Source organism: Peromyscus californicus, unplaced genomic scaffold, assembly GCF_007827085.1.
Source record: "Peromyscus californicus insignis strain IS unplaced genomic scaffold, ASM782708v3 Scaffold_3__1_contigs__length_106647218, whole genome shotgun sequence".
NCBI lineage: Eukaryota > Metazoa > Chordata > Mammalia > Rodentia > Cricetidae > Peromyscus > Peromyscus californicus.
The window spans coordinates 24,234,038-24,259,619 of record NW_026294551.1 but is presented as its reverse complement, the minus strand read 5'-3'; the positions used below and the strand labels follow the sequence as shown (position 1 = coordinate 24,259,619).

General features: G+C 46.1%; 1 protein-coding gene and 1 non-coding gene across 2 annotated transcripts in view; both read right to left on the bottom strand.

Annotated features, from left to right (window-relative positions):
* The window catches only part of Ikzf3 (IKAROS family zinc finger 3), a 99,222-nt gene that overhangs the window by 10,647 nt on the left and 62,993 nt on the right, over positions 1-25,582 (bottom strand). Inside the window, exons 4-7 of the mRNA XM_052758512.1 lie at positions 22,917-23,174; positions 21,478-21,645; positions 17,220-17,336; positions 7,193-7,312 (exon numbers count right to left, since the gene is read on the bottom strand). Of these exons, the coding sequence (XP_052614472.1) occupies positions 7,193-7,312; positions 17,220-17,336; positions 21,478-21,645; positions 22,917-23,174 (663 nt within the window). The remainder of the gene's footprint in view (positions 1-7,192; positions 7,313-17,219; positions 17,337-21,477; positions 21,646-22,916; positions 23,175-25,582) is intronic.
* On the bottom strand, positions 3,922-4,112 carry LOC128123599 (U2 spliceosomal RNA). The gene has a single exon (XR_008222769.1). It is a non-coding gene; the product is annotated as a U2 spliceosomal RNA (small nuclear RNA).

Below are 25,582 nucleotides of genomic sequence, written 5' to 3'. Positions count from 1 at the left end.
ATCAGTGTGGCCTAAATCAGAAGCCGAGCCTGCCTGGTTGGGCCACTCCTTCCTTAGAAACCTTCTTAAAGGTGCTCGACCTGTATTTTGGTAATTCTCAATGAACAACTGCCCACCCGCACTGATGTATGGGGGGCGGGGCATGGTTGTTGGTTTTGACTGTCAACTTGGAAGCCTAGAATCACAGACTGGGCATGCAGACTTAGAACTCCGTCCTCAGGGTCTAGGGTCAAGATCCACTATAGAATCCATTCATTTCTGGTCCTTACACTTCCCACAGCGCCTTGTATAAGATCCTAATGATAAAGCGACTTTTACTGAGGTCCTACGGTACCGGGTGTTGTGTTAGAGACTTAGCTCACTGCCACACTTTATCAGCCCTTCAAGGTTGATAGCTTTTAAGGTGGACTGTCATCTCTGACAGATGAGGAACTGAGAGCCCAAACAAGCGGCTTCTCTTTTCTAAGGCTGCCCATGGTGAATGGAGAACCAGGGCCAATCCAAGAGGCACGTCTTAGCACACGCTAGAGGCTTTCTTGCCCGTGGTGCCTCAGCCCCCCACAGGCAGAGACTTCAGATACCCTGCTGGGATAGTTACCCTAGCCATGGCAGAGGGCATTCAGTGGCCACTGTGGCATTTTATCCTTTCTTCTTGCAATCATCAGCATATGCATTTGAGAAGCATCTACAATGCAGAGTTGTGATGTCTGCACCGTGCGTGCTTCACAGAGCACCCGACACACACAAGCACTCATGAAGTGAAGGCCTAATGTTGTTACCGATGGCCCTGAGAAATACAGATATCACTGCAGTCCCACAGACAAGATGCAGTGTTTGTATCACTTCACTACGAGACAGCAGCCTCCTCACTGACTTCATGGGGGAACCAAGCTTGTCGTAGAAAAGAGAGTGGGAGAGGAAACTGTGAGACACTTCAGAGATGTGCGACATACAGCATGGGCACATATGCAGCTCTTCTTCCAGTGTCCTTGGAATCGGGGGCAGGGGAGGGGGGAGGGGGAGGCAGTCACAGTCACAGCCACAGCAGAGAGGCAGAGTACTGCACAGGTTTGAAGTGCAGAGTGGGAACGGGAACAGGGAGGACCAGGGACAGGGATGTGGGAGGGAGGGCACCCAGACCCAGAACCTGGGAAGGGCTGTACAGAAGTGGGAAAGAGCCCAAAGAAGTGTGGAGAAGGCACAGCTCACGGAGGCTGAGGTGAGGCTGAGTGCGCTGCACTGTTAGAGCAGGAGAGGCAAGTGCCTTGGATCTCACTCTACTGGGAACAACTTAAAGGGGTTTTATCGTCTAAAGAGGAAGGCAAAAATGATTTGACCTCCAGAAAAAACAATACAAACCCAGTATTACAGTCAATGCTGGGTAATGGAAATACATGGATTCAAGACAGGGTTTCTCTGTGTAGCTTTGGAGCCTGTCCTGGATCTCACTCTGTAGACCAGGCTGGCCTCGAACTCACAGAGATTCGCCTGTCTCTGCCTCCCGAGTGCTGGGATTAAAGGTGTGTGCCACCACCGCCCAGCACAAATACATGGATTTTGAGTCTTGAAGTTTCTCAGATTACTTAAGTATGTTTCTTTTCTTTCTTTTTTTTTTTTTCTTTTTTTTCTTTTTTGAGACAGGGTTTCTCTGTGTAACAGTCCTGGATGTCCTGGAACTCGCTTTGTAGACCAGGCTAGTCTTGAACTCACAGAGATTCATCTGCCTCTGCCTTCTAAGTGCTGGGATTAAAGGTGTGTACCACCACCATCATCCGACTTTAAGTGTGTTTCTTGCTGCCTCCTATTATATCCCACAAGTATTTTTACTCACTTTACTGTAAGCACAGAAGGAAGGAAGGAAGGAAGGAAGGAAGGAAGGAAGGAAGGAAGGAAGGAAGGAAGGAAAGAAGGAAGGAAGGAAGGAAGGAAGGAAGGAAGGAAGGAAGGAAGGAAGGAAGGACAGGAAGGCAGGCAGATAAGCAAGGAAAGTGGGGTGCCCAGTGTTTGTGGTGTTTCTGATCTCAACCTGAGGGAAACTGGAATGACTAACATTCCCTTCAGGAGATGGTCAAACGGCAGCAGGAACGGGAGAGAGTAAACACTCTGAGGCGACAGGGAGGAAGCCTGAGCTGGAGACCACATTGTGTTGCTGCAGAGGTCTTCGCCGTCTGCGACATGCTGCCCATGTGTGTGCTGCTTGGATGTCATCCAAGGAATTACAGGAATGACAGGCCGAGACAGCTCTTTGCTCAGGGAGACATACTCTGGACATACAACAACCGTCTTCAGGGCTTCCCTGCCACCAGCTCTCAGGGACCAGACTTCTGGCTACCCGAAGCTCCCTCAGCCCAGGCGCCATGAGCCGCTCTAGTGACTTCCTGGGGAAGAGGGCCACCCCAGACTGCAGCAGCAAGCAGACCAGGGTTTGGTCCTGCTCTGTCTAGCTGTGTCTTCCCAGTGCCTTGGTTTTCTCTCCTTCCTGAGTCAAAGGGCTTCTTGATAGGCTCCCAACATCCTTAAAAATGTGTCAACACCATAATGCGTATGGAACCAGGGGCACCGAGACTTTGGGAAGCCTTGGCAGGAAAGACGCCTGCTACTCTTTACCGGGTGTTAAAACTGCTTCCTGCTGCTCTGTTAACCAAAGTAGGTGACTTTTCCTTCCCTCACCTCACAGAGAAAGCTGATGGTGCTTGCAGAAGTGTCAAAACCTCACTCACATGTTTACCACCAGTGACACAAAAAGTCTTTTTTTTTCTTCATGTTCTTTTCAACAGGGGAACTTTCATTAAAAAAGTAACACATGCAATTTTTTTTTTTCAAAAGGAGATGTGGTGAGTCCCATTCCCAAGAAAAATGAAAAGCAGGAAAAAATAAAACTCAGGAACAAGTTACATTTTTCCTCCTATTTTGGGCCAACTGTCTGAGGCTAGCCGGACCCAGAGGATGGCCGAACCTGTTTATGGCAGGACAAGATTTAGGTTAGGATGCTAGAAGCAAGTCCGTCGTGTCGTTTGGAAAGAAACCACCTTGATGTGGATGAGCCACGCTGCCCCTGCCAGGGGAGGGGTCAGCTAACCCGAGGGTTCTGTTTGACCTTTGCCCTTACAGTTCAAGAGGCTAGGCCAGCAAGGGCTGGTGTGAGAGCTGTGTGTTCACTCTTAGCAAGGATTAGAGGGAGTGACTCATTCATCACAGCCCACTCAGTGCCATTTCCCTGGCGGCAGGAGCTTTTTAGAAAATGGTGCCTTGGAGAGGAGAGGGAGGAGAGAGAAGAGAGGAGAGGACACTAGCCTGGCCTTAGGATGCTGCATCCCATGTGATGCCATGCCACAGGGGTGCCCTGTTTTCCTTCCCCTGACGTCACTGCTGTCTAACACAAGGGCTGGCTCAGCTAAATGATCCAAGGAGTTTCCCTTTTAAATGACTTTTCTTTCTGTTTTTGGTGTGTGTGTGTGTGTGTGTGTGTGTGTGTGTGTACCTATATGCAAGTAAGGCCTGATGTCCACCTTGGGTGTCTTCCTTAGTCATTTTCCCTCTTATTGTTTGAGACAGAGTCTCTCTGTGAACCAAGAGCTTCCCGTTTGGCTCCACAGGCTGGTCAACTAGCCCTGCTTGTCTCCTGATGGTATTACAAAAGCTTTTATGTGGGTTCTGGGAAGCGGGGTGAACGATGAATGGGTCCTCACGCTTGTCCAGCCCCGCCTCCCTCTCCGAGACAGGGTCTCACTATTAAGCTCTACTTGGCCCAGAATTCTTTGTGCAGAACAGGTTGGCCTGGAACACACAGAGATCTGTCTGATTCCAGGGGGTCTTACAAAATTTCCTAAGAAAGGTTTAGGATAGGAGTTGATGCTAGAAGATTAGGAGCGTGCCCCAGAACAAGAGTGCTGGGTGTCTGATAAGAAAGTTCTCTATTTTCTTCCCTGCACCGTTCCTGGAGGTACAGCAATACCAGATTAATGGGTGGAATGCGCAGAGCAAGCTCCTATTCCAACTCCTAGTTCCAAAAATCCATTTAATATATTGTCCTTGGATAGAGGATGTATCAGACATTAAACTGATAAGAACAGATACTACACTTGATCTTAGCCAAAAGGCCGAGAAGCATCATTTCTTTGCTTTCTGAGGCAGGATCTCATGTAGGCTGTCCTTGACATTGAGAGGATGTCCTTGACCTCCAAAGGTTGCAGGCATAAGTGATGCCCCACACCAGGTTACTATTTGAATGATGAAGGAATGGACACAAGATCAATGAACAGGCTGTACAGGCTATCCTAAGTAAACGTATGGATGTGAGAAAATGTAACAATTTTCTTTAGAGTCTGAGCTTTAATAATTTTTTTTCCTCAAGAAAAGCAAAATGTAAAAAAGAACTTAACCCAACCAGCACAAACCTTTAAGGACTGGGAATGCTACTCACTACTAGAACATTTACTTCACATCATTGAGGCCCCTGGGAGCCGTCCTCCAAACAAACAAACAAACAAACAACCCATCTCAAAACTTGACACTGGTGTACGGCACAAATACTCTATCTTTAGAGCCTTGAGAAGAGGTTTACACAGTCAGGTTGTGCTAAACACATGCTGGGTCTGCCTGACATTTCTAATTCATCTCCCGTAGATGGGAGGGGCCTTCTGGTCAGTTCATCATCTATTCAGCTTTCTCATTCATGAATGAGTAAACAGAGGCCCAGAAAGCATTCTGTGATTCATCTAAACAGCTGAGAAACACAAGCAAGTGTTCTCCTGATTGTGCTATGTTACCGTATACCAAAAAGAAAAAGAAAAAGGGAAAAAGAAAGCCCTCACTTATCCTGGGCCCTGAAGCTACTGTTCAGCTAAAATCCAGAGCAGCTCTGCCCGGCTGATACCCCCTGGTGAGCCCACTGGGCTCTACAGTTAGTTCCAAGCTTAGGGTCATACAGACAGTCCCAGATGAACTCTACGGGACTTTAAACTAACCAAACTAATGAATATGGGAAAGGGGTCTGTAAGGGGGAGGGGGGAGGGGGGAGGATAAGAGAGAGAGGGGGAGAGTAGCCAGGTACATACATGAATAAGAAACTGTTAAAGGACAAGCTTTACTAACGAACAGAAAGAGCTGACTCTGCTAAGTAAGTCACCATCCTAGTGCCTAGAAGATGTGATGGCCAGAGAAGGGAGAATCTAGACCTCCCAAAGTCCACATCTGCAGAGGGTCTGGAGGTGCTCTGAAAATCTATAGTCCAAAAGCTCCGCGTGGTTCTCCGAGGCAACAGCAGAGCCAAGTGGATCTGGACATAGGAAACATGAAAACAGACAAACAAGAACCTCCCACAGTAAGGAGGGCTTTGCCTCAGCCATGGGTTCAAGCCAACCGTGAGGACTAGGTACCCTCTCTCAAATTTTAGTTCTCTTCAATCCCAAGTGCACTGACTAAAACTGGACTGACTGAAACTAAGACTCATTGCTTGGATTTCCTCGCCCCTCTCATCCCATGCTCCTCCCACCCCAACTTCAGCAATTTCTAGAGTCAAAACAGCCCCCCAGTTAAGATTCACGTGGAGAGACTGATGATCCATGCTTTCTTTTGTATTCACCGGAGTCTATGCACACAAGTAAGGTCCAAAGACACACAGGGAATGCTTCGGCATCCTGATTGATTTGCTGGGCTTAATCTGTCTGTAGAAGTCACCACAGGCCCCCTTGACATGTCTCCACAAGGAGAGGTAAAATGATTAGGAGGGGGAAATTTTCCTAACCAGAAACACAGCAACCTCAATCTGACATGATACATTGGTGGGTTCATTGACTGACTGACAAATTTTTCTTTTTCAAGATAGGGTGTCTCATATAGCCCAGACTGGCCCCAAACTCACTATGTGCTGAGCATAGCCTCAAACTCCCGATCCTCTGGCCTCTACCTCCCAAGTTCTGGGGATGTAGGAATAATGCACCATACCCTTGGATTACAACTCATTCATCTATTACCACACCCTTGTCTCTTGGAGACAGAGTCTCTCTCTATAGCCCCAGCTAGCCTGGAACTCACTATGTAGACCAGGGTGGTCTCAAACTCCCAGAGATCCACCTGTCTCTGCCTTGTGAGTTCTAGGATTAAAGATATGTGCTACAATTCATTCTTGAAGTGACTAAAAGCATTCCAAACATATCCAGCTAATAACAGTAAAATAAATAAGCAGAAATACCAATTTCAGTAATTTCAAGATCTATGAGTTCTTTCAATATATAATTCAATTGAATGTCACTTATAAACTGTTACCTATATCAGAATAATCTTAGAGTTAAAAGCAGACAGGCACTTGGTATGTATCAAAGCTACTGAAAAGAATGAACATAAGAAGACTAAAGTCAGAATTTGGAAGCAGCAAGCAGCTTTACAAAAAGATATTGACAAATTTTAGAATATTATTGGTGCTGAGGAAGGTTTTTATTCACGTGATAAAACTATTTTTGTTCAGAACCACCAACTTTAAATTTATAATAAAACTGACACATTAAACTAAGCTGCTTACAACTACAAGTCTATTTTAAATACTATGGTCTCAAGTGTGTAAACATCTGGGCAAATCATGAAATGGTCCCACCATTTGTAAGTCCCCAACACTTTAATGAACACAATGTCTCTTAGTCATCTCATTCTGCAGTGGCTTCTGACAATGTGACAACCAAAGACGTAAAAACTAACTTCAGTAAGACAAGCAGATCAAGTCAAACTGAGTTATTTAAATCCACGTTTTTCTCCAACTACTTTCTGTAAAAACGAGCTCTCAATCAAATTCAAGAAAATATGGCAATATGTTTTAGAACATAAAAAAAAAGTTAGAGCATGCTAACAGAACCAACTTGTAACATATCATTGCAAAATTTTACCAAGATGCTATCTTGAACATTTTACTGGTGTAAGTTGCATAAATCTATGCAACAGATGTCATTCAGAGCAAAGAGGAAGGAACAGCATCTTTAACACCAACTCCATTTAAGAAACAATACCAAACGCTCCCCTGCTAATATTTTTAATTCTATATCCCAGAGCCATCAAAATGAACCGAGCACAGAGAATAAGAACACAATGGAAACCTTGTTTTAGCAGACTGCACTAGGAAAGGCGTGTGCGGTAACCATCTACATGTTATCTCAGTCAAGCTATCTGCGAGCAGCAGCAAGAAAGGGCCGTGCATCCTTACCAATGAATTTCTGAGGCATTGAGCTTTTTCGTTTTGCCACATTGCTTGCTAGTCTGTCCAGAACGAGCGCTCTTTCACTTCCCATCTCCGCTTTGATGTTTCTTGCCTCCACGCTCGCTGCTTTGGAAGAAGAGGGAGAAGAACACATTGGTAAATGGGGCGACTGGGAAAGGGAAATCATCTGGGAGAAGCATCCGGGGGCTGACGCACAGGGCTGTTTCTACCTGTTGTTCCTGCTGGGTTTCCTGCCCTGGGTACCTGCTGTGGTCAGTGAGACCGATTCTGGGGCACATTCAGATCTTGCAATCTTGTGCTGAGATGGGAAAGCCCGACCCATCCCCAGCTAGTGCCTTCATTAGCAAGAGGAAGTGTTGAAGAAACAGCTTGGACGTGGTTGGTTGCAGAAAGATAGATAGATGGAGGCCTTTGGCCCCCAGCAGCCGTCTTTCTGATTCTGAGTAACTGCATGTGACACCTGCACCCTGATATAATTCTTCTTAACAACTTTGAAAAAAAAAAAGGCACAGTGCCCCAGATTTACTGCTCTGTTTATGTTAATGGCACTTTTGAAAATAGATACACTCACCCAGATAGCAAGAAATCTACTCAGTGATTTGGGTATTGAAATACTGAGTCATTTTTTTCTTCACTACGTTTCTCTCAGTTCTTAGCTTTCAAATTCCATTTCTCTGGGTTCTGTGTGTGGCTTCATATGTCCTCCACATCTCAAAATCGTTTCCATTAAAGTGTCCCTGAGCCACACTGTTGTTTTGAAGTTAAAGAGCAATTTGTACACTGCATTTCTATCATGTTTCTAATGAAAAAATGAGAATAGGAACTGCCTGAGAATGGGGATTGGTTATCAACCCACAGAAAGACATCTGAGTGTCACGGGCTGGAGTTCTCAGACCTGGCTGCAAAGTAGTATTGCCTAATTGCCTAGTACACACAGAAGAAATATCTATAGGCAGGTTCCCTTCACTCTGCAGAGGGGCCAGGACAGCAGGGCTTTCAAAGCTCACTGGATGATGTTAGAAGGCAACTACAACAGGACAAGGCAGCTCGTGTCTGTAATTCCAGTACTGGGGAGACTGAGGCAAGAAGACTGCCATGAGTTTGAGACTAGCCTGGGCTACACAGTGAGTTGCAGGCCATCCTAGGCTACCATGCGAATCTCTGGGAAGGGGGAGCAGACATAATTTCAGTGCACTAGATGAATATAAAAATACTGCCAATACACTTAAATGGTAAAGTAGAACACATATAATTTACTTTGGTATAGCCAGCAGCACCCAATGAGACATCATGCCTAAAGAGTGGAAACCCACTAGTTGCTATAAACACAAGGCCTAAAACTTCATAATGCTGGAGTCAAGGAACAGTAAATTATTTCGGTAAAAGACCAAAGAGTAAATACTGTGTATGATTATTTGTAAGCATTATTCTTTTTGGCAGGGTCTTTCTGTTCCATAGCCCCAAGGTTAGTCTCAAATGCATGGATCTCTTGCTTCAGCCTCTCAAGTACTGGGAGTACACATTCGCATTACTACACTCAAGTTGGTAGTAACTATTTTTAAATTTGTGGGATCACAGTCCCTTTCTATATTAGTGTTTTTCTGCTCTATATCTCTTTTAAAATGTAAAAATTGGACCAGAGAGATGTCTCAGCCAGTGACATGCTTGCTATATAAGCATGAGAACCCTAATTTGGATCCCTAGGACCCACCTAAAAAGCCCAAGCCTGTAATCCCACCCCTGGGGAAGCAGGGACAGCAGAATCCAAGAGGCTGGCTGGCCAGGCAATCAAGCTGAATCAACAAGCCCCAGGTTCAATATGAGACTCTGTTTCAAGAAATGAGGTGGACAGTGATTGAGGAAGACATTCAAAGTCGACTTCTGGCCTCCAGGCACACTTGTACACACACAAATGTGGACACATTCATATACCACATATACACACAAACACAATAAATAAATAGTAAAAGTCCTATATACAAACAGATTATTGCCAGGTGGTAGTGGCGCACGCCTTTAATCCCAGCACTCAGGAGGTAGAGACAGTCAGATCTGTGAGTTCAAGGCCAGCCTGGTCTACAGAGTGAGTTCCAGGACAACCAAGACTACACAAAGAAAAGCTGTCTCAGAAAACAAAACAAAACAAACAAACAGTTTACTATCTGCACTTGGCCTGAGGGCCATGGTGTATACACCCCTGCCCTAGCAAACATATTGTGATACAATGAACATGTCTCTGTTTTGTCTGAGAACTTCAGAGAGTCTAAACTGAAAATCCATACATTTCTAATGCATCTAAAGAAGAAGAAAATGTAATTAGTTTAAAGTAAATGATAGTTACAGAAAAATATATTCCCCAGCCCGGTGTGCACACAGGTTTGGGAACTGTCTGCACTTGTCCTGTAGTTGAAGAGTCTGAGGTATTTGTCATGTGAAGAGATTCCAATATACAGGGCCATCGCACATTCCATGGTCTGTCAGACACATGTCCAGAGAAAAGGACACTGGCTACCTTTGCAAGAAATGAACGACCAAGAAAGATCTCCAGGGCAAGACAGTCAGGCTGGGCCAGAGTCAATGCCGGATTAGAAAATGATCATTCCAAGTATTAATTGTTTTCCACTTTATTACCATCATCCAAAGAACTCTGTTTCAGGTGTTAAACAATGTAAAGCTTTGTGTGGTTTTTAAAATCAGTCATAAAGGAAATCTGTCTCCAGAAGTGAAAAAACAAGTATTGTGACAACACCAACATTGCTTGACTTGTCAAAAATAATTCTTGGCTCTAAAGAAACACATCCTTACTTCTGGTCCAGCTGTCAACAGCAACGTATGTAAATGAAAACACTATGTTTAGGACCAAGGGCCTAGGCAGCTTTCAGACTTGGTAACGTCCTTGGACTCGGGCACTTGGTGACAGGCCCCTGCTACTGAGTGAAGTGGGTCGAATTCTGTTCAGTCCAGAGACAGGGTAAAATGACCAAACAGGAAATGATCGCGCATATTATTTCCTTGCACACAAACCACCGCCAGATGTGGCGCTGCCCCAAGCCCCTTGAGCAGAGAGATGAAAGACAGCCTGGGATTTGAAGTCAGTTTCCAACACAAGGGATGGGTAAAGGTAGCCATGTGTGTCCTCTAGAGTGTCTGAGAAGGTTAGGGCCACCACTCCTGTATCTGTTGTTGAAATGATTCAGGTTGAAATGAGGATAAAAAAACACTTGGGGAATTTTTACTTTTGGCCCCACTTTACCACTGGGTTTTGTCCATTTTAGTCCCTCCCCACATGGCCAAATCACACCTAGGACCTGCCCTAAGCATGACGCCTCTGTTTCCCACTTATCTCTTAGGAGTCCCTGCTCGTGTTTTACCAAAGTCTCCATCACAGCGACAGTTTCGTGGGCACACGCAATCGACATCCTCCGTGTTTGGGAGGATGCTGAGGCATGGACACATTGACCTAAATAACTGTAATTAGGGCATGTCACCGAATGGCAGCCTTCTGAGATAACATCACCTTTTTCATTCCTGGTTACCCACCAGGCTGGTCTCGTCATTTCCAGAGAACTCTCACCATGTCAATCAGCGACCAAATGGCTGACATTTAAGAAAGTAACATGCTGGAGTGTTCATGGGTGGAAAGATAGTCTGAGGCACAAGGGAAGGCTCTCCTATTCCCACAGCTCTGCTAAGAGAGAAATGCCTCCCGCAAGAGCTCGAGAGGCCCCTCCCTCGTCCACTGCTCCCTTCCCAGATCTGTGATTCAGAACACTGACTCTCAGACCCCCAACTCTCCCAACCACGGGGACACACCCCGGGAACTGAGTTCACCTTTACAGACTTAACTGCTCTCCAACTGGAGAGGGCAGACAAAGGCTAATCAGCAGCAAAATGGGGTACACTCTTATTTTCTTGCCTAGACTTCACGTCTTTTTACCTCTGAACTGTCAGATAGCTAACGTACAAAACCACTGGATGGGCACCAAGTCAGTTGTCAGGGTTAACTGGATGGGCACCAAGTCAGTTGTCAGGGTTAGCTGAATGGGCACCAAGTCAGTTGTCAGGGTTAGCTGGATGGGCACCAAGTCAGTTGTCAGGGTTAGCTGAATGGGCACCAAGTCAGTTGTCAGGGTTAGCTGAATGGACACCAAGTCAGTTGTCAGGGTTAGCTGAATGGACACAAAGTCAGTTGTCACGGTTAGCTGAATGGGCACCAAGTCAGTTGTCAGGGTTAGCTGAATGGGCACCAAGTCAGTTGTCAGGGTTAGCTGAGCTCTGGGGTTGTTCAGAGAGTACTCTGAAAAGACACAGGAGGAGGAGGAGGACCTTCTGACTTTGGTCCTCCTCCGAATTGAGGACTCAACTGTCTTTTCACACAGTCTAGACTTGTTATCTTGCTAATGGAGTCTCAGAAAAGTAAGTGGAGGAAAACAAGTTGGGCAAGATGGCAGGGGGAGATGATAATGGGTTAGATGACGCAATAGGAAATCCGTTCCTAGGTGGTGTTTGGCAGTTTAATATTGCCAGGGCGGGGGGGGTGGGGGATCCGGGATGGTGGACACTGACACATTTGGCGCCTGAGCGGGCACAGGGGCAGGCCTGCAATTCTGGATCACTTTCCCCTTACATCATTTGTCTACCTTATAGTAGGTGAGTGTCAATTTTCATTAGCAACAGCTATTCTCTAGTATTGGAAAAATAATAAAGCATCATTGAAAACCACAATTACAAGAGTAATCTATTGCCTTTAATCCCTGCGCACGCCTTAACCATGAACTGCTTCCATGATGCAGGTTTTAATCTCAGAGTAATTGTAACTTTGACTACGTGATGGTGCTTTGTTTTTGTTTTTGCAAAATCCTTCATTAGGGCTCGAAGTGTTAAGTGGAGCTTCAAGCAGCCATTGCATCCGGTCTCCTCTATGGTGTGGTCAGCAGCTAATGAAGGCAGGAACAGAGCGGAGTCATTGTGCAACAAGACTGTCTAACAACAGATCGCTATCAAAGACAAGGCAGGTTCAAACAAAGAAGCTATGTGAAACTGTTGCCCTGTGGAGCGAGCAAGATGAAACTGTTAGGAATATAGCCGGGGTGGGTTGTTTGTTTGTTTGCTTTTTAACTTTCAGAAGAAAAAGTGTGTTACACTGGTAAAAAAAAAAAAAAAACACAGTTTCATCCTGAAACCCTTGTGCTTGCATTGTGAAGCAAAAAAGAAAAAAGATTTAACTCCTAGACTCACAAGTAAACACAATCAATTATTCGCTTAGGGTTTTTTCTTTTGGAGAGAGTCTCTCTATGTAGCCCTGGAACTGTCTATGTAAAGTCTACATTGTATATCCAGCTGGCTTTGAACTCACAGAGATCCTCCTGCCTCTGCCTCCCGAGTGCTGGGATTAAAAGTGTGTGCCATCACATGCGGTTTTAGTCACTTACTTTATAAATGCTATTATCAGCGGTAGAGTGCTTTTCAAGAATGTGCAAGGCCCTGGGTTTTAGCTTTAGCAATGCAAACAAAAAGTCTTATTATTGCTAGAACTCGTGATTATTCACAAAAAATCTGGCTACAAGTATAATTTGTGTGAAATGAGGCTGTGCTAACATCATAGAGATCAAGGAGATGAAGTCCACGGTCATCCGTTGTTCCTTCTGGCCATCCGTACTCCACTAGGCAGCAGGAATATTGCGACAGTGTCACTCATGGCACCTGCTGTGGAGACTTGGGCTGAACTTGTGATAACTCATGTGTCCCCATGATTAGACCAGTGACTCAATGCACTGTGCATTCTTCAGGGGGAGGGGCTTAGCTTTTCCTCATCTTTACAAACAGGTCATGGCACATACAGAAATGAACCAGCAGTGTCTGAATAAAAGAAAGGACCAGCAAGACAGAAGTCCTGTTGCTTCACATTGGCATTCTTTCGGAGCCAGGTCTTTACTCCGAGGCCTTTTCGTCGGTGGCCTTCCAGGGAGGCCTGCTTTCCAGGAGCGACAGCTCTGTCCCTGCTTGGTTCTCACACTGCACTGCAACTGAACTTACTTTTCTCTCTTTTGAGACAGGTCTTGCTATCCTACCCTCCACCTCAGAACCCTCCACCTCAGCCTCCTGTTGCCACACTCACCTGCACTTTGGTTTAAACATGTGCCTGCTGCATGAGTGCTCCATGCACAGGAGCCCTGAAATAGCATTTTAGCAGTGACATGAGGAATAAAGATTTAGGATGTACCACCCTGGGGCTGGGGATAAGTATAGCTGCTTGAGTGCCCAGTCTACACAAAAAGTCCTGGGTTCTAGTCCCAGTACCACAGCAAACTGGGCATGGTGGCACATGCTTGTAATCCCAGGACAGAGAGAAGTGGAGGTAGAAATTAGAAGTTCAAGTTTAGGGGAGAAAATTACTGCATTGGTCAGGCTTGGAATAGAACACTGTGTCCGTACTGGACTCCTAGTTCCAGGAAGGAACTAGAAACAGAGACCACAGGAGGAATAGTGCCTGTGAGGGGTGTGCTTGTGTTAGATCAAAAAGTCTTGTTGGGCGGTGGTGGCGCACGCCTTTGATCCCAGCACTGGGGAGGCAGAGGCAGGAGGATCCCTGTGAGTTCGAGGTCAGCCTGGTCTACAAAGAGAGAGTTCCAGGACAGGCTCCAAAAGCTACACAGAGAAACCTTGTCTCGAAAAATAAAACCAGCCGGGCGGTGGTGGCGCACGCCTTTAATCCCAGCACTCGGGAGGCAGAGACAGGCGGATCTCTGTGAGTTCGAGGCCAGCCTGGTCTGCAGTGCGAGATCCAGGAAAGGCGCAAAGCTGCACAGAGAAACCCTGTCTCGAAAAACCAAAAAAAAAAAAATAAAAAAAATAAAACCAAAAAAAAGTCTTTACACTCGGAACTTGGAAAAAATGTGTAGGCACTATTTAAAACATAAGAGACCCAGTAATATAGTACTGGCATGTGGTATTTAGACTTAATTAAGCTGTGATTTTATCCATTATGGCATATTTGTTAAAAAAAATCAAAGCCAGGCATGGTGGGCACATAGCAGAGACAGGTGGATCTCTGGAGGTTCAGGTCAGCCAGGGCTACTCAGAGAGGAACTATCTCAACAAAAGAAAGAAAGAAAGGAAGAAAGAAAGAAAGAGAAAAAAAGAAAGAAAGAAAGAAAGAAAGAAAGAAAGAAAGAAAGAAAGAAAGAAAGAAAGAAAGAGAAAGAAATCAAAACTTGCTGACTTGGTTAACCCCTGGCTTTTTGCTGAGACTTGCAATATGTTGCACACATCCATCAAACAGCCCTACAGATGCAAATCGGTTTGGTCGGCTGCTCAGCACTCCTGCTCCAGCACTCTGAGCAGCCCAAATACTTCTTTTGGTAACTTTTTAAACTTCAAATTCCTAAAATGGCATGGGATGTGAAGTAAAAGTTACTTCAAAAATAATCATTTCAATATTGTATATGGGATAGAACTTACTGATTCCCTCTCCCATTTCAAGGAGAATCAAGTCACACACACACACACACACACACACACACACACACACACACACACACACACTAGTATATGTATGTGTCTATTCAGTATATGTTGTTTTATTTCTTTTGCTGTCCAGATGATATATGATTACTAAAACTATAGTTTATTATTGCCCAAAGTGGAAAATAAATCCCCTATTAGCTGATGAATAGAAAAGCACAATGTGATAATTCCATACAATGGACTATTATTCAGCAACAAAAAAAGAATGAAGCACTAATACAAGTTTCAACATAGGTGAAACCAAAAGCATTGCATTTATTAGAAGAAGTAAGACTTAGAAGGCTTCACATGATGTGATTGCACTTATGTGAAATATCTGGTACAGGGAAATCAACGGGAGACCAAAGTAGGTGAGTTGTTGCCAGGCATTGGAGAGGGAGAATGATTGCGAGTAGGCAAGCAGTCTCTCCTGGGAGTGATGAAATGTCCTAAAATTAGATAATAATGATTGTACAGCTAGCTTTATTTATTTATTTATTTATTTATTTATTTATTTATTTATTTATTTATTGTTGTTTTTTTTTCAAGACAGGGTTTCTTTGTAGCTTTGGAGCCTGTCCTGGATCTTGCTCTGTAGACCAGGCTGGCCTCAAACTCACAGAGATCCACCGGCCTCTGCCTCCCAAGTGCTGGGATTAAAGGCGTGTGCCACCACCGCCCGGCTTGTACAGCTTTATTTATTTGTTAATTTATTCTTCATTGTTGTTTTTTGATAAAGAGTCTCTCTACATCGTCCTGGCTGTCCTGGAACTCTCTCTGTAGACCAGGCTGGCCTTGAACTCAGTGATCCACCTGCCTCTGCCTCCCAATGCCGAGATTAAAGGATGTGCCACCACACCTGGCTGTTATGGAATATTGATCTTAAGTTGTACTTTAAAAATAAAAAATACTGCCAGACATATGCATGTGTGCACATGCACGTGCCAGCATGCACACACACACACACACACACACACACACACACACACACACACACACACACAAACCAAACAAGCAAACTAAAGTGCTGGTGATTTTTAAGTTAGTCACAGGATTTTGACAAGTCTTTGTTTTCCCATCTCTAAATCGAGAAGGTAGGATTAGATGTTTCTTTTATGGGCAAACACTAACTCACCACTAAGCATGCCACTTAAGAGGGCAAACACCAAGCTTCTGTTTGTTTTTCTTGAGGTAGCAAGCAGCCCTCTTCAGAAACAAGGAGGAATGGGACTCCTTGATAAAACTCAAGATGCCATCAGGATGAAAGGCCGAAGCAAGCCAAGACCCACGGGCTTCAGTTGGCCAGCTCCTAACCCAGGAAGCAGGCTTAATCTAAAGCCCAAGCTTCCTTCCACTCCACAGGGTGAACACTCAGGGTTTCCACTCTGCTTTTCACGACACTCACATTGCTCTGTCCCACCCTGTAATCATTCTGCTTTAGGCCACTCAAAACGTTCCAGTTGCAGTTAGTTACTGCTGTCAATCACGAGGACTGCTTCCCATTCGAAATAAGCACTTGGTTCTCATAACCGATTAACCAAGTCCCCACCCCAAGCTGAAGGGCCAGGTTGAGGGTCACACGGGATGAAGGATGACTGCCAGAGATGCCATACGAGAAAAGCGTCAGGCTGACTCAACTAAGGATGAGAAGGAAATAAAACCACGCTGGACACGGAGGAGGATACACGTAGGGTTTCAATCTGTGGCCAGGAGGTAGATAATTCAAATCCCTGGGGAAAACAGGAAACCCCTCAAAGCCAAGTACAAGCATCACAGTAAGTCACGTGTGCAGACAAGGACATCAGCACTGGGCCCCATGCAAAGGACATCCTTGCATGTTGTAACTGATTCTTCCCTAACCACTCCCCAGCCTGCACCACCACCCTCTACCCCCCCCCCCCCACCGACATTGCCATTCCATCATGGTTAGGAAACCCCGTGGGCTCTAACTCCCATCACGGCCAAGACACAGTTTCCTTTGGCTTGAATGCTTGCCACGGATTGCTATCTGGATTCCCCAAGACCTTTCTAGCTTTGTCCTCAAAGAAATCTATTCTCAGGAACAAAGCAGGGTGATGACTTCCAAATGAGCAGTCCGATGATGTCACCTGTCTGTGTGCAAAGATTTTCAGTTTCACTCAAAGGTCTTTGCGATGGCCTACAAGGCCTGATAAGGTCTAGTCATCCCCCCCACACCCTTCCCCGCTGGCTTCACGTGCCATTGCTCATTCTATCCTAGGCACCCAGGACTCTATTTACATAGAAGTCGAAGCATCAGGACCTTTTCATGTAGTGGTTCCCCAGTGATCTGTGGGGCTCACTGCAGTGCCCGGCCCATCAGAACATTTCCTGGTTGATGCCTTCCCCAGGTCCCCCGTACCCTATACTCTCTGCTCTGTTTTTCTCCACTATCTCTCTGCTTATTCATTCCGTCTCTAGTCTATCTGTCTCCACCACCTAGGTGGGCAAATGGACGAGTGAGGAAACGAAGCCCTGTGAAGCTTACCGGCATCCCCCAGGTCAGAACTCTGAAGAAACGTGCGGCATCGCTCCTTGTGTTCCTCCAGGGAACTCCTCTGCTTGTAGCTCCTGCCACAGAACTCACATTTGTAGGGCTTCTCCACTAGAAGGGAGAAGACACAGAGCGCTCAGGGACCCCGCACACCGAGACCCCGGGCGGCTCTGAGCAGACTGGTCTCTAGGAATGAGGCTGCTGGCCCAGCCAGCCCTCCAAGTCTATCACACCAGTGTATCGAAAAGGATGGCCACCTGTCAAAAATGGAAGGGTCTGCTGTGGGCGACTGCTGTTTTACTTAGGGTCTGGCTCCAGGTTAAATCTTGTTTCTTTTCGATTAACAAAAAGCAGGTCCCAGGGCTGGAGAGCTGTGGGTCCCAGCACCCACATGGAGTGGTTCACACTGGCTGCAACTCCAGTCCCAGGGGACCTAGAGTTAAAAATAAAGGTTGCACTCGGGAGGCAGAGCCAGGCGGATCTCTGTGAGTTCGAGGCCAGTCTGGGCTACCAAGTGAGTTCCAGGAAAGGCGCAAAGCTATACAGAGAAACCCTGTCTCGAAAAACCAAAAAAAAAAAAATAAATAAAAATAAAGGTTGAGAGAGAGACAGAGACAGAGACAGAGTGAGCAGGGTCCTTTACTCTTCAAGGAGGGTAGTGTGGTGTTAAGAGTGAATGGGGCCAGCACAGACAGGAGGCTCTTTGTGAGTTTGAGGCCAGCCTGGTGTACAGAGCGAGACCCTAACTCAAAACCAAACCAAAGTAAATTATTATTTTTTGTTGTTGAACAATGGTTCAACAGTTAAGATCACTTAACTACTGGGGCTGGAGAGGCTGCCCAATGGTTAGAGCACTTTTTGCTTTTGCAGAGGATCTAGGTTTGGTTCCCAGCACCCACATGGCAGCTTGCCACCATCCGTACTAACTCCAGCTCCAGGGGATTTGATGCCCTCCTCTGATATCCTTGGGTACGTGTATGCAGGGGAGGCACTCATTCACATAAATTAACGGGAAGGCATTCTTCCTATTTTGTGATGTCCATCTAACTGTAAGTAAGAAACCAGGTAGTCTGTGGGCATTAGGACTGGGCCCAGCGACTCATCCAGCAACCACAAGTGTGGAGTGAGTGTGCCATCCTGAGTGTGTGCGCGCCATTCTGAGTGTGTGTGCGCCATCCTGAGTGTGTGTGCCATCCTGAGTGTGTGTGTGCCGTCCTGAGTGTGTGTGTGCCGTTCTGAGTGTGTGAGCCATCCTGAGTGTGTGTGTGCCATCCTGAGTGTGTGTGTGCCGTTCTGAGTGTGTGTGTGCCGTTCTGAGTGTGTGTGTGTCATCCTGAGTGTGTGTGTGCCGTCCTGAGTGTGTGTGCCATCCTGAGTGTGTGTGTGCCATCCTGAGTGTGTGTGTGTGCCATCCTGAGTGTGTGTGTGCCGTCCTGAGTGTGTGTGTGTGCCGTTCTGAGTGTGTGTGTGCCATCCCGAGTGTGTGTGTGCCATCCTGAGTGTGTGTGTGCCATCCTGAGTGTGTGTATGCCATCCTGAGTGTGTGTGTGCCGTTCTGAGTGTGTGTGTGCCGTTCTGAGTGTGTGTGTGCCATCCTGAGTGGGTATGTGCCGTCCTGAGTGTGTGTGTGTGCCGTCCTGAGTGTGTGTGTGCCATCCTGAGTGTGTGTGTGCCATCCTGAGTGTGTGTATGCCGTCCCGAGTGTGTGTGTGCCGTCCCGAGTGTGTGTGTGCCGTCCCGAGTGTGTGTGTGCCATCCCGAGTGTGTGTGTGCCATCCCGAGTGTGTGTGTGCCATCCTGAGTGTGTGTGTGCCATCCTGAGTGTGTGTGTGCCGTCCTGAGTGTGTGTGTGCCGTCCTGAGTGTGTGTGTGCCATCCCGAGTGTGTGTGTGCCATCCTGAGTGTGTGTGTGTGTGTGTGCCGTTCTGAGTGTGTGTGTGCCGTCCTGAGTGTGTGTGTGCCGTCCTGAGTGTGTGTGTGTGCCGTCCTGAGTGTGTGTGTGCCATCCTGAGTGTGTGTGTGCCATCCTGAGTGTGTGTGTGCCATCCTGAGTGTGTGTGTGCCGTTCTTGTCAAGTGGCTTTACACAAGTGTGGCCAAAGACAGGGCTGATTAACAAGGAACATTTTTTTAAAAAAGATTTATTTATTATGTATACAGTTTTCTGCCTGCATGTGTCCCTGCAGGCCAGAAGAGGGCACCAGATCTCACTGCAGATGGTTGTGAGCCATCATGTGGTTGCTGGGAATTGAACTCAGGACCTCTGGAAGAGCAGCCAGTGCTCTTAACCTCTGAGCCATCTCTCCAGCCCCAACAAAGAACATTTTTAATAATAGAATTAAGAATGAAATGTAGTAGCTAGGCGAAATTGCACATGCACTTAACCCCAGCACTTTGGAGGCAGAGGCAGGCGGATCTCTGTGAGTTTGAGGCCAGCCTGGTCTATATAGTGAGTTCCAGGACAGCCAGGGCTACACAGTGAGACCCTGTTTGGAAAAAACAAACAACAAACAAACAAAAAGAATGAATTGCAAAAATGACTTCAACTAATTTTCTAAAACAAATCAAAAGTTTCCTCATACGTTTGCCCATATCTCTTGATAAAACTCAACCTAAAAAGTTGTCATCATTTTAGAGACTGAAATGTGTCCCCCCGCCTTTTTTGTTATGGTGGGGGTCAAACCTGGAGCCTTGTGTGAGTCATCAGGCTCCATCATGAAATGTTTTATTTTCCAATTCCTCTTGCTTTGGGAGTAAAATTTTCCTCAAAAGATCCTTATGAAATTTCATACCAAAATAAAGCACAGGTTTGCAATGGCTAAAAAGGTTATGTTTCTGTAAAACTCAGGTGCTCTGGAATCTGTCTCGAAATACTTATTGGTGCTATGCTTGAAACAGGGTAATAAGAGGGAAATCTTTTTCTTCCTCTTTCCTTCCATCAAACCCATCCCTAATTTGTTACATTGACAAATAAGCTAAAAAGAAAGAAAGAGAAAGAGAGAGAGAGAGAGAGAGAGAGAGAGAGAGAGAGAGAAACCCTCTTTGCCACATATGACCTGTCGTGGGTTTTGCTGAGGTCGGCTTGTTTAATCTTGCTCTGAATTGTGAGTAGTTTTGAGATTGGGGTTTAGTCAAAGCAGTAATGAGGACTGACATAAAAACAAACCTCTCTCTCTCTTTAAATTAAAAAATTTGCCAGATAACATCAAGAACATGAGGTTCCAATTTTGAAAATAAGACTCGCCTTATTTTTCTAAGAGGGAAATTCTAAATGTTAAAAAAAAAAGTGTCATCCTGCTTGTTCAAAATAAGGATTAAAAAGATCAAGGCAGCACGTGGCTTTTTAAGAATTCTTGTTGCTGCTTTTAGAACTTAAAAATAAGTGGGGTGAGGAAGGGGAAAGTTGGGGTTAGGAAATTTAGCCAGCAGCTGGTAAGGCGGTGCATGCCTGCAATTACAGCACACAGGAGGTTAAGGCAGGAAGATGGCTACAACTTTGAGGCTAGCCTGGTATACACAGTGAATTCCAGTTCAACCAGGACTACAAAGCAGGGCCCCTGTCTCAAAAAACAAAACAAAACAATAACAACAGAAACCAAGCAAACAAACAAACAAAAGAATAAAAAAATGTATCCCAGCACAACCAAAAAGAATCTCAAATAATAATTTATGCCTGACTTACACTTTTATTGTGATTTTAAATTATGTGATATCTGTTGTGTGAGTATGTACATGGGTGTACAAGAGCTTGTGGTGACCAGAAGCATCGGACCTCCTGGAGGTGGAGTTGAAGTTGACTGTGAGGCAAGAGATGTGGGTGTCCAGAATGAAACGCTGACCCTCTGGAAGAACAATACGTGCTCTCAACCTCTGAGCCACCTCTTCAGACCCCTGCTCTACACTTTGGAATAATTTACAAGCTGTACATAGTTTGCTCCTGTAGTTTTCTGAGTGGAAAACCGGAAACTGGGTGTGTGCACATTAGGAAAAGAATACTGATGGCCACAATTTTTCTCACACAAATTGCAAAGGCATCTTCATTCGTCTGCGGTTCTCCAGACGCAAGGATGCTGGAGACGGTTTCCACTGAGGCAGACGGAGAGCAATTAGTGCCTTAATGGAAGTGCAGTTAGCGCCAGAGGTCTCTGCTGACGCCACCCTTCTGAGGGCGAATGACAGATGGAAGCCGCCACACTTAACTCTTTCTCCTTTCCACAGTCACTAGGTGTGGAACGCTTGTGTCCCTCACTTACCAGAGTGTGTCCTAAGGTGTCCCGTGAGCGCGTCTCTCCTTTGGCATGCGTAGTTGCAGAGGTGACACTTAAAAGGTTTTTCCCCTGTGTGCAGCTTAATGTGGCGGAGGAGGTTACCTTTCTGAGTGAAAGATGCCCCACACTGGTTACACTGGAACGGGCGTTCGCCTTCAGAGAGGGTGAGAGAGGAGAGCGCTGATCACAAGGCAGGCGGAGAAGCGTGTGCACAGATTAGATGCCTGTGGCAAAAGCCCGTCTCTGGGGTGGGTTTGCCCTCAGTGAGAGATCACTTGGGAGCTACACTGTCAGGCTCAGAGACTTGTGGAATCTTCTTCCTTGAAGAAGGAACACTCCCGCTCAGTACAGCTACCCTAGTTATCTTAACCTGAGTCAGTGCCAAGGGACACGAGCAGCCTCAGGAGTTGTCGAGAGGTTTTTCCATTTCTTGGCGTCTGAATGCAGTCGCCTTTGAGGAAGGACTCAGAGATTCAAGCCTTCTTGTATTTCGGAGACAGGGCCTCACTAAGTAGCCCTGGCCTGAAACTCACTGGGTAGACCAGGTTGGCCCCAAACTCACAGAGATCCTCCTGCCTCTGCCTCCTGAGTGCTGGTGCTGGGATTAAGGTCTTTGTTTTGTTAGGTGGTTTTACTCTTTTTTTCTTTTTGACAGGGCTTCTTCCTTTGTAGCCAAGGATGGCAGGGAACTCATGATGGTCCTCCTGTTTCAGTCTCCTGAGTGATGGAACTGAGCCATGGAGGCACGCTTAGATGCAAGATGTAAGGTGTCAAGCAAGGCATCAGTCTTTCACTTTAGAGTCCCTGTACCAGATGAAGTCTACGGACTCAGTTTGTGACTTGTTCAGAGGCCTTCCTACGGACTCCGTGTTTACTAGATGTATTTAAAACCGACAATAAAACCCATATCCTTTTATCCATCAAATCTGAACCCATCACAGTAAGGGGACCCACTTTCATGAATGTGCCATGTAAAAACACTTGGAAAAGAAAAACTATTCGGCTAACCTTGATAGCTGATTTCATTGGTCTCTCTGTCTGTCTGTCTGTCTCTGTCTCTGTCTCTCTCTCTCTCTGTCTCTCATCTCACAATGCAACTCTAGCTGCCCTGGAAGACCAGGCTGGCCTTGACCTCAGAGATCCACCTGCCTCTGCCTCTCGAGTGCTGGGATTCGAGGCATGCGCCACCACACCAGGCCTTCGTTAGTCTCTTTTTATTCATAGTATTTACAATGTGCTTGCCAAATGCATAGTGAAGCGGAACCAAGAGTCAGGGGTGAAATGGCAATGGAAAGAGGGAAAGAAATATCAAAGTTATCGCAGAAAGCAATGGAGGAATCCAAAGAGAGACCCAGACTCCGCCTCTTCAGCCCTCACATGGCTGCCCAGGACAGTCTTGAGAGCTGACAGAGGAGGCTATTTACCAGTGTGGCTTCGCTTGTGAACCATCAAGACATTGAAGCTAATGCAGGATAATCCGCACACATCGCAGTTCATCTTCCCACTGGTCGGTCTGCCGCTGTCGTATGGCACGTGTCTCTCCAGCTTGATGTTTTCATATTCATTATACTCTCTCGCATAGCTGTAAGGAATGTCACTCTCTTCCGCATTTCCCACGGGCTCCGGCTTCAGAATGGTCTCATTTCTTTCGCTGTATTCATCTTTCACTTTCATTGTGTCTTCTGCAGGGGACAGAAATGCGAGACATTGAACGATGATGGTGTTTGAGGCTGGGAAGCAGCTCAGCAAAGAGGCCCACATTTACCTGGCGGTCGAATGCAGAGGAGGCTCAGGGAACACTGTCGACATACAAAGCAAGAGAGCGCCAAGAGGGCGATCACTCATTGTTTGAATTCAGAACCACAGTTAGAGCAACACAGAGAGAGAGAGAGAGAGAGAGAGAGAGAGAGAGAGAGAGAGAGAGAGAGAGAGAGAGAGAGAGAGAGAGCGCAGTGTCCTAGGCCATCCAGAAGATTAGAGATAACAAGTTTTAGCTGTGACTATCCAAAGAGACCACGAAACCAACATTTTGAACACCCGACCCTAGTCCTTGGAGAGAAGGAAGAGTCACAGGTCTTTTTTGGTGGCTGCAGTTAAACAGGCTGTGGGACATGCTCTTTTTGTTTCAAGATGAAAATGCCGTTTCAGTGCTGCAAAGGCCTCCGGGCAGACGGGTAAGGTTGAGAGTGGAATAGCAAAACCGTTTTTCTGAGTTGAAGCCATGTTTTGCCTCTTTCCTTCCTTGTGAACTATGGGAAAAACTCTCTCTCTCTCTCTCTCTCTCTCTCTCTCTCTCTCTCTCTCTCTCTCTCTCTCTCTCTCTCTCTCGGAAGCCATAGAGATAGCACTGAAGGCAGAGGAAGTGTTGGTGCTCATGAACAGTGTCAAGAAAGACAAAAGGAGAAGTAATGCTTTAATTCAACCCGAGGAGCCACTTCCATGGATCTGGCTGAGCCGGTTCAACCGGTTAGGGGAAGAGAAGGCTAGCCCTAATCCCAGTAGGACTAAACTCAGGACCCTAGACCAGCTAATTAGAGGGGCACCAGCCCAAGTAAGTTATGACTAATATGACTAAGCATCATTCTTTAAAAGGCTGTTGCACTGTTGGGCATTCTTTTTGCAGGTGGAGACAGTCAGAAGGATGGAACTCAGAATCTAGGCACACATTCTGTCTCAGCGACCTCTCCAGTCATGCTACATTGTGTGTGTGTGTGTGTGTGTGTGTGTGTGTGTGTGTGTGTGTGTGTGTGTGTATGTAGGCCAAAGTCAACTCAGACGTCACTTCTCAAGAGCTGTTCACCTTGTTTTTGACTCTCTCTCTCTCTCTCTCTGGGACTTGAGGTTCAGTGGTCAGGCTAGGCTGACTAGCCAGCCAGTGAGCACCGGGGACCATCTTGTCTCTACCTCCTCAGTGCCGGGATTACAAGGGCTTGCTATCATACCTGCCATTTCATTTGGTTGCTGGAGGCCAAACTCAGGTCTTCCTGTGTGGCAAACACACATGTATGGTAAACTGAGGCACTGCCTACACCCTCTACAATTCTTTTAAGAAGAATAACATAAGATGTGGAAGCCACGCTGGACGTAGTAACACACGCCTTTAGTGCCAGCACTTGAGATGCCGAGGCAGGAGGATCTCTGTGAGTCTGAGGCCAGCTTAGTCTACACAGTGAGTTCCAGGCCACCCTGGCCCCCACCTCAAGACCAAAAAAAAAAAAAACCCTAAAAAGTTTGTCTCATGAGACCAGTGTTTGTAAGAGATTTCCATGTATAAAATATGCAGTGTAAGTGCTTATTTTTTCAAATACCGAGTTTTTAGACATTGGAAGCTTTACTTCTCCACAAAGAAACACACATCCATAGAATTGAGAGCAAAAGAGAATATAGAGATCAGTTGCTTCAACTTTCCTTTTCTCAGACAGGAAATGTGGAAGCAGAGACACTTTCAGTCATTTTCCCAATTTTACCCAGCCAGTTGGCTCCAGGCCAGCACTGGAGAGCTGGCTCAGCAGCTGAGGGCACTGGCTACTCTCACAGACAACCCGGGTTTGGTCCCCAGCACCCACATGGCAGCTCACAACCATCTGTAACTCCAGTTCCAGAGGGTCCGACGCTCCCTTTTAACTTCCGCAGGAGTACAGGTAGTCACAAACATACTTCCAGTCAAAACATTCATGCACATAAAATAAAAGTCTAAACAATAACAACAAAAAACTAAACTCAAACTCTCAGTTAGTTGGATTTGACCCCGTACACTCATATAAAAAAAAAAATGTCTAGGTGGCTGTTTCACAACTCCATTCCACACCCTTCCTTCACTGGGGTGGATGTAAAAACCCAAAACACTCTGAGAAAAAAAAATGATATTTTTAAAAACTACATCCCTTCCAAAACACATCAGAAGTGTTGATCCCGCTGCCACAGGAGGAAGCAGAAGAGCAGCTGTGCGAGCCGCCTTCCACCCCAGTTTCCATTTTCACTTCTACCAAGGCTACCTACCTTTCATCTGTATTCACTGTGTTTGCTTAACAGAGCAAGACAAAAGCTAACCACCCGAAAGGGCCCGGCTGCCGCTCTTCCACTGCTCACC